Genomic DNA, 9257 nt, shown 5'->3' with positions numbered 1-9257 from the left:
TAGCATTGAAAGAGAAGACTGTAATGAAAGTACACTCGGTGATTGTGATGATGTTGAAATAATTGCAGAATCTGGACCCGGTGATATGAAGTTTTGTCCATTAAACTTTGAATGTAAGAAGGCTGTTTGTGAAACACTTGGTTTGGAAGCATCACATTTGAAATCAGATTTGTTGTATGCAGACTGTGAAGCAATGGGCAAGCCTGATGTTATTTCACATATTAGAGGTGATGGCAACTGTTTTTTTAGAGCGGTCTCATTTGCTGTATCGGCTACTGAAGGTAATCATGTACAATTGAGAATTGCTTGTGTTGATCATTTGTTGAAGAATGCTGATAAGATGACATGTTTTCTGCGAGATGGATTTGCTAATGTAGAGGATTATGTAATGAGACAGAGGATGTTCGATACTGGTACTTGGGCTACAGAGATTGAAATCATGGCAATGGCACATATGCTTCATACTGATATATACACATATGATGAAACCTGTAGATGGTACCATTTTTCAGCAAAGGATGTTGACAGGAGTGCTGTGACATGTGGTATGGGAATTTATTTGAATCATAGACACAGAGTGCATTATGATGTTGTTCTATCAGTCCATGAGTTGTCACCACAGACATTAGATGATATAAATGAAGTAATTGAAGATTGTTCTGAGAGGTCTGATGTGTGTGATGAATACCCCCAACAAGTTGATGACTGTACAGAGCATACTGTAAACCAGAAAGATATTGACAGCAAACAAAGTGCTAAATTGCCAAAACAATGCAAACGGAAGAGAAAGAAGCGAGGTAATTTAGTGAAAGCCTCGAAACTACAAAAAGAACTGGCAAGAAAGAAATATCATGAGCAGAAAATGAGAAAATGTTATAAATATAAGACTGATGCTGAATTTAGAGAAGCCAAGAAAGCAAGTAAAGTATCATATCACAAATGTAATAAACATAGAGTGACTAAAATTGAGAGTAGTAAAACAAAGTACAGGGATAATGTTGAATTCAGGAAAGAGGTGGTAAATGCTAGCAAGCTGAAATATAAGGAAAATGAGGAGTTCAGGAAAGAAGTGGTGAATGCAAGTAAGATGAAATATAAGGAAAATGAGGAGTTCAGGAAAGAAGTGGTGAATGCAAGTAAGATGAAATATAAGGAAAATGAGGAGTTCAGGAAAGAAGTGGTAAATGCTAGCAAGCTGAAATATAAGGAAAATGAGGAGTTCAGGAAAGAAGTGGTGAATGCAAGTAAGATGAAATATAAGGAAAATGAGGAGTTCAGGAAAGAAGTGGTGAATGCAAGTAAGATGAAATATAAGGAAAATGAGGAGTTCAGGAAAGAAGTGGTAAATGCTAGCAAGCTGAAATATAAGGAAAATGAGGAGTTCAGGAAAGAAGTGGTGAATGCAAGTAAGATGAAATATAAGGAAAATGAGGAGTTCAGGAAAGAAGTGGTGAATGCTAGCAAGCTGAAATATAAGGAAAATGAGGAGTTCAGGAAAGAAGTGGTGAATGCAAGTAAGATGAAATATAAGGAAAATGAGGAGTTCAGGAAAGAAGTGGTGAATGCAAGTAAGATGAAATATAAGGAAAATGAGGAGTTCAGGAAAGAAGTGGTAAATGCTAGCAAGCTGAAATATAAGGAAAATGAGGAGTTCAGGAAAGAAGTGGTGAATGCAAGTAAGATGAAATATAAGGAAAATGAGGAGTTCAGGAAAGAAGTGGTAAATGCTAGCAAGCTGAAATATAAGGAAAATGAGGAGTTCAGGAAAGAAGTGGTAAATGCTAGCAAGCTGAAATATAAGGAAAATGAGGAGTTCAGGAAAGAAGTGGTGAATGCAAGTAAGATGAAATATAAGGAAAATGAGGAGTTCAGGAAAGAAGTGGTGAATGCAAGTAAGATGAAATATAAGGAAAATGAGGAGTTCAGGAAAGAAGTGGTGAATGCAAGTAAGATGAAATATAAGGAAAATGAGGAGTTCAGGAAAGAAGTGGTAAATGCTAGCAAGCTGAAATATAAGGAAAATGAGGAGTTCAGGAAAGAAGTGGTGAATGCAAGTAAGATGAAATATAAGGAAAATGAGGAGTTCAGGAAAGAAGTGGTAAATGCTAGCAAGCTGAAATATAAGGAAAATGAGGAGTTCAGGAAAGAAGTGGTAAATGCTAGCAAGCTGAAATATAAGGAAAATGAGGAGTTCAGGAAAGAAGTGGTGAATGCAAGTAAGATGAAATATAAGGAAAATGAGGAGTTCAGGAAAGAAGTGGTGAATGCAAGTAAGATGAAATATAAGGAAAATGAGGAGTTCAGGAAAGAAGTGGTGAATGCAAGTAAGATGAAATATAAGGAAAATGAGGAGTTCAGGAAAGAAGTGGTGAATGCAAGTAAGATGAAATATAAGGAAAATGAGGAGTTCAGGAAAGAAGTGGTGAATGCAAGTAAGATGAAATATAAGGAAAATGAGGAGTTCAGGCAAGAAGTGGTGAATGCAAGTAAGATGAAATATAAGGAAAATGAGGAGTTCAGGCAAGAAGTGGTGAATTCTAGTAAGACGAAATATAAGGAGAATGAGGAATTTAGAACAGAAGTGAGGAATGCAAGTAAGATGAAATTTCACAATGATGAAACTTTCAAGAATAAAGTTATTAATACCATCAAGTTCAAATACCACAACAATCCTGATTACAAGAATGCAAGAATTGACAGTGTTAAGGCAGCTCGTAAATACCATGTGAATGATTGTTATAGGAATAAACTGATTGATGCTTCTAATTCTAAATATCATAACAGCGAACATTTCCGGAAGAATGTGATTGACTTCAACAAAAAGAAGTATAAGAGTAATGCAAGTTTCAGACAGAATATAAGAAAGAAGAATATCAGTCGAGCAGTGCACCAAAAGATGAACAAACAAGATATCAATAATGTTCCGAGTGATTTCAAGAAAGAAATATCAAATGGGCCTGAATTTGTGTGTGCTGTGTGTTTGAGACTTTTGTTTCGAAAGCAGGTCATTAAATGTAATAAGAACAAATACAACAGTCTAGACTGCATCTCTGAACAATATGTACATAACTAGTGCTGGGCGAATAGTGAAATTTTGTTATTCGGATACCGCTGACCAACTATCCGAAATCAACCGGATATTCGAATAGTTTTTTTTCGCCGCTAGAGGGCGCTATAAAAAAAATAAAAATAAAAAAATATTATTTTTTTTTTTTTTTTTTTTTGTCGCTAGAGGGCGCTGTTCGTTTGTGAATGAGATCTTCTGGGCGGATTGATATTAGTTTTAGACAGTGTCACTCGGTTCATTCATAAAAATGACCGGATTTAATTTAAAGATGGCGATTTGCTTTTTCTTTTGATCGTGGATGACTCTACGTGAAGGAAAACTTTTGTAATCTTTGAACAAATTACGTCAGAAATGTCATTGTTTTGACTCTTCACGGAGGTGAGCATAGTTAAATACTTAATTTATGCTGTTTTATGCTGTCTTAATAGAAGTTTCATTAGGATTCAGACAAAACATTCATGTCAGTTGTCGCCCGACGTCCGCGGATATTCGGATATTAAAGAATATCCGGTTACTTGGTTGTAATTACAGAACTATCCGGTTTATAAATAGCTATTCGCGCCCTATGCGGATATCCGGTTAAGAAAAAAAAGGCATTCGCGGTTACGGATAGGAAAACCTATTCGCCATTAACCGGATATTCGAATAATTCGCCCAGGCCTATACATAACTGTAATGAAAATTGTACATCTAACTGTGTTGTAGCAAAGTCAAGTAGGTCGTCTTTGTGGATATGTCACACTTGTGACAGGAAACTATTGAATGATAAGATTCCAGCAGAAGCTTGTTCTAATAATTTACATCTTGCAGATATTCCGGAAGAGTTGGCAGTATTAAACAAGTTAGAAGAGCATCTTATTGCACTCAATATTCCATATGTGAAGCTAATGGCATTGCCTAAAGGAGGACAACTTGGAATAAGAGGCCCAGTCGTGTGTGTACCCTCTAATGTTACTGATACTGTGAAATCATTACCAAGACCTGAATGTGAAGATCAAATGATTCGTGTAAAGCTGAAGAGGAAGTTGGCTTATAAAGGCTATTACCAGTATGAGTTTTTGAATAAAGAACATGTAGAGAGTGCCTTACAGTATCTTAAAGTGAATAATAAGTGGTATTCTGATATTGAGATTGACACTGAGTGGAGTATAATTCCTTGTCAGAGGAGGCATGTGATGTGCAAGATGGAGATGATACAGTTGAAGTCAAGGATGAAGTGGAAAATGGAAATGATAATGAGGAAGAAACAGATGAGGAACGATTACGAGGCATACCTTTGGACACATGTTTACAGCCTGCCAATATTGGACAAGAAATTCTAGATCAGTACTTTGATGATGTGTATTGTGTTGCACCATCTGAAGGGAACACACCAGTCAGACTTTTAATGGAAGAGAGTAATGAAGCTAAATGTTTCCCAGTCTTGTTTCCAAGGGGTGAGCCAGTATTCAGTGATCTGCGCAGTGTTAGGTTAACACTATGCAGATATCTTAACAATAGACTGATGAATGTTGATAACAGATTTGCAAAAAGTACACAGTACATATTTTATGCTCAATATTTGTCTGAAATCCAACAAGTTATTTCTAGTGTTTCAATTGCTTTGCGAAAAGGTTCAGGGAAAATGAAAGATGGTGGAAAGGTCACTGCTAATATGCTAAATGACAAGGAGAAGTTGACAGATATATTAAAATCAGACAGTGGGTACAAGTTTTTGAAGCCTATTAGAGGAACTCCTCCATATTGGCAATCAATTCAGAAAAATGTTTTGGCAATGATCAGACAGCTTGGTATACCTACATGGTTTTGTTCATTTTCTGCAGCAGATATGAGATGGCCTGAATTACTCAATACACTTCTCAGACAACAAGGTGACACAAGGAGTATTGATGAATTGGACTGGAATGACAAATGTCTGTTACTAAGAAATAATCCTGTAACTGTGGCTAGAATGTTTGACAGGCGATTTCATACATTTTTGAAAGATGTGATAATGTCAAGAGCAGCACCGATCAGGAAAGTGAAAGATTATTTTTATAGAGTAGAGTTCCAGCAAAGAGGGTCACCACATACCCATTGTCTATTTTGGATTGAAGATGCACCCAAGTTGAATACAGATAGTGATGATAAAGTGGCAGAGTTTGTTGATAAGTATGTAAGTTGTGCATTGCCATCAAAGCAATCAGATGAAGAGTTGAATGAAATAGTCTCCAGTGTACAACAACATTCTAAGCGTCATTCAAAGTCGTGCAAGAAAAAAGGTACGAACTGTCGATTTAATTTTCCAAGGCCACCTTCCATGAGGACATTTGTTGCTAATCCAGTGGCAATAGAAAATGATGATTGTGAAGATATGTCAGATAATGTGCTAACTGAAGATGTTGCTCAGGAACTGTTGCAGTCAGTGTGGAAGGCAGTCAATAATGATGATAATGAACACATCACAACAGATGAACTGTTCGCAAACATTGGTATCACACAGGATGATTTTGAAAAAGCAAACGATTTGTTAACCCAGAAAGTTAATTTTGTGTTGAAGCGAGAACCTCAAGATGTATGGGTCAATCAGTATAACCCTGACTTATTAAGATGCTGGAATGCAAACATGGACATTCAATTTATCAGTGATGTATATGCATGTGTAACGTACGTTGTTTCTTACATGTCTAAAGCTGAACATGAGATGGGAGTGTTGTTGAAACATGCACAAAGTGAAGCAGAAAGTGGTAATCAAGATGCTAAACAGAGTATGAAACAGATTGGGAGTGTTTATCTGCAGAACCGTGAAGTGTCAGCTCAAGAAGCAGTTTATCGTGTCTGTACACTAAGACTTCAAGAATGTTCAAGAAAAGTGGAGTTTGTACCTGTGGGAGAAAATCCTGTTCGAATGAGTTTACCCTTGAGTGTAATTCAGAATAAGTCAAGTACATGTAATGATGATGACGATGAAGACAATGTGTGGATGGCTAGTAAAGTAGATCGTTACAAAGCTAGACCAGACACAAGTTTATTTGATTCAATGTGTTTAGCAACATTCTGTTCAGAATATAGAGTACTGTATCAAGGAAACATGTGTAAAGTATCTAGTGATAAGAGAAAGTCACAAGTGTTTGCTTTGAAGAATGATTTGGGACACATCCAGAAGCGTTCTAGAACTGATCCAGCTGTCATTAGATACCCAAGATTTTCAGTGACAAAGACTCCCGAGAAGTACTATCACAGCATACTGCAGTTATTTTTACCTCACCGGGTTGATGTTCATTTGAAACCAACACAATTTCAAACATATGAGGAATTTTTCAACATTGGTTCTGTCAATGTACTTGGAAGTTTACAAACGGTGAAGTCAACCGTGGAAAGTAATCGGTCCAGATTTGAAATTGATATTGGGTTATTGGAGGACGCAGAAGAACTTCTTGAGAAATTTGGTCCACAAGAAGATGCATGGGCATTAATTAGTCCAGAGACTGAATTACAAAGAGTTGAATGTAATGACGAACGGAAAAATGTAGCCGAGGACAGTGATGAGGAATGTAACGTTCCAGATTTACAATCGGATAGAAAGGAAGAAAAGACATGTGACGTTGAAGCACACTCATCAAGAGTACCTAAGTCTGATGCATTGAATATGATGAGATCCTTAAATGATAAACAGAAAACTGTGTTCTATAAAATGAGACAGTGGTGTTTGGACAAGGCTAATGGTAAAAAACCTGATGCATTTCAAGTGTTTCTTACTGGTGGTGCAGGAACAGGCAAGAGTCTTCTTGTAAAGTGTATTGATTATGAAGCAACACGAATATTTGGATCAATAATGAGAACCCCCGATGATGTGTCAGTAATGTTAACTGCTCCAACAGGTGTGGCTGCATTTAATATCAATGGTTCTACAGTCCACAGTGCACTATCAATATCAACAGATGTATCGTTGCCATATCAACCACTTGGTGAGGAAAAGATCAGTACACTTCGTCATAAACTTGGTCAGCTGCAAATTCTGATTATAGATGAGATTTCAATGGTTGGTCAGAAATTACTGTGTTACATCCATGGAAGGTTGAGACAGATAAAGCAATGTCGGAGTCAAATCCCTTTTGGAGGTGTTAGTGTATTAGCTGTAGGAGATTTTTATCAGTTGCCCCCTGTCAAGGCAAAATCTTTGTATCAGAATAATGTTACAGCTGATCTGTGGAATGATAACTTCATGATTGTTGAGCTCACTGAAGTAATGAGACAAAAGGAAGATGCAGAGTTTGCAGAAACACTGAACAGACTTCGTGTAAGAAAGAAACATGAGGCAATACTGGATGATGACATAAAGATGTTGAAAGGGCGTGAAACTGGAGAAGAGTGGAATGATGCAGTTCATATATACCCATGCAACGTACAAGTAAATAAGCAAAATGTAAAGATTTTACATTCCAAGTGCCCTGATTGTGTACATATTGAAGCGAAGGATTACCAGACAGACTCTAGAAATACTAAAGTAAGACGAGCAGAACCCATCAAGAAATATAATGGAAGCCTACCTCAGTCCCTGTTAGTCGGTGTGGGCGCTAGAATTGTGCTAACTAAAAACTTAGATGTGGCAGACGGCCTGGTAAACGGTGTTTGTGGATGTGTTACTGAAATAATAATGTCTCATGACAAGTATGATGAACCTAAGTGTATCAGAGTTAAGTTTGATAATAACAAGGTTGGCTTGAAACTGAAGAGACAAACTCCATCACCTTCAAATGATGATGACAGTGTACCAATAGAGATACAAGAAGAAAGTATTGGTAAAAAATGTGTGCGACATCAGTTTCCGTTGAAGTTGGCTTGGGCATGTACAGCACATAAAGTACAAGGAATGACTACAGATAAAGCAGTTGTCTGTCTAGATCGTACGTTTGCAGCTGGACAAGCATATGTGAGCCTAAGCCGTGTAACATCACTTAATGGTCTTGTTATTGAAGGGTTTGATGAGAAGTACATACATTGTAATGAAGCAGTAGGTGATGCTCTGAAAAGGATGCCATTGTATATTGATGATGAAGCTATGGAAGGTACAAAGTCAGCAGCCAGTGTAAGCATTATGATGCATAACATCCAGGGATTGCATGCACATTATAAAGATTTGAAATCCAACTCTGAAATGATGAAGGCAGATTTCATTTGTTTGACTGAAACATGGACTGAAGAACAGCTACAATATGACATGCAATTGAATGACTTCAGAAGCTACCATCAACCAAGATGTCTTTCATATGATAATTCAAGTACGTTGACTGAAATGTTACAGCATCAGTCTCATGGAGGTGTAGCAGTGTATGGTAGAACCAAGAGGTCAATGAGTAGACTTATGTTGCCAGTCCATAATATAGAATACATTGCTTTCCAGATCATTTCCAGTGTGTCATTAGTGGTTGTTGTGATCTATCGACCAGCATCATATGTGCTTCAGGATTTTCTATCTAATATGAAGATTCTTGTGGATGAACTGCAGAAAGTATCAAGTAGATGTATAATAATGGGAGACTTTAATGAAGACATTCTGAATGTAAAGGCTACTTGTTCTTCAAGTATAGTGAATACAATGAGTAATCATGGTTACAAGCAGTGTGTTGTAGATGCTACAACTATGAAAGGAACATTGATTGATCATGTGTATGTGAGAGGTTGTGAATCTGTTCAAACTCAAGTAATTCCCACTTACTATAGCTACCATGAGGCTGTAAAGGTTGATTTTAGATTTAATAATGATGCCCATAATGGTTGATTTTGGTGTATACACAAAATTACAGTGCATGTATGATATCAGTCAGTTTTAACAGTAAAGAGAGGAGTGAAATTGAAAAACTAAGAAAGCAGTTAGACTTGAACACTATGAAAGCAGTCAGATTTAAACTGTATAAAAGCAGGCAGGTTTAATACAAAAGCAGTGAGGGTTTAAACAGTAAGAAAGAAGTGGGATTTGTGGCCTATACATATATTGCTTATGATGTAATTTTCTAATCACATCTGACCAACAGTAACTTATGCTCAGTGTATGTACCTTAAGTTTGGTTTTGTATCAAAACAAAAACTGGGATTTTTAAATTATTGATCAGAGAACCACATAAACTACATAATGAAGTTAATCTTGGAAATGTAAATTATATTTTTCAGTTCAATTTAATTTGTTTATGTAAAGGTATGACCAATGAGA

The 9257-nt window shown here is 36.7% G+C and overlaps 1 protein-coding gene across 1 annotated transcript; it reads left to right on the top strand.

Moving 5' to 3' along the window:
* Nucleotides 1-4691: 4691 nt before the first annotated feature.
* On the top strand, nucleotides 4692-8828 carry LOC139937272 (uncharacterized). Its single transcript, XM_071932372.1, has one exon. The coding sequence runs from the start codon at nucleotides 4692-4694 to the stop codon at nucleotides 8826-8828; it is 4137 nt and encodes a 1378-aa protein (XP_071788473.1).
* Nucleotides 8829-9257: the final 429 nt, after the last annotated feature.

The sequence above is a fragment of the Asterias amurensis genome, chromosome 5 (genome assembly GCF_032118995.1).
Source record: "Asterias amurensis chromosome 5, ASM3211899v1".
Taxonomy (NCBI): domain Eukaryota; kingdom Metazoa; phylum Echinodermata; class Asteroidea; order Forcipulatida; family Asteriidae; genus Asterias; species Asterias amurensis.
Note: the sequence above shows the minus strand (reverse complement) of the source record. Positions and strands in the feature narration are given on the sequence as shown.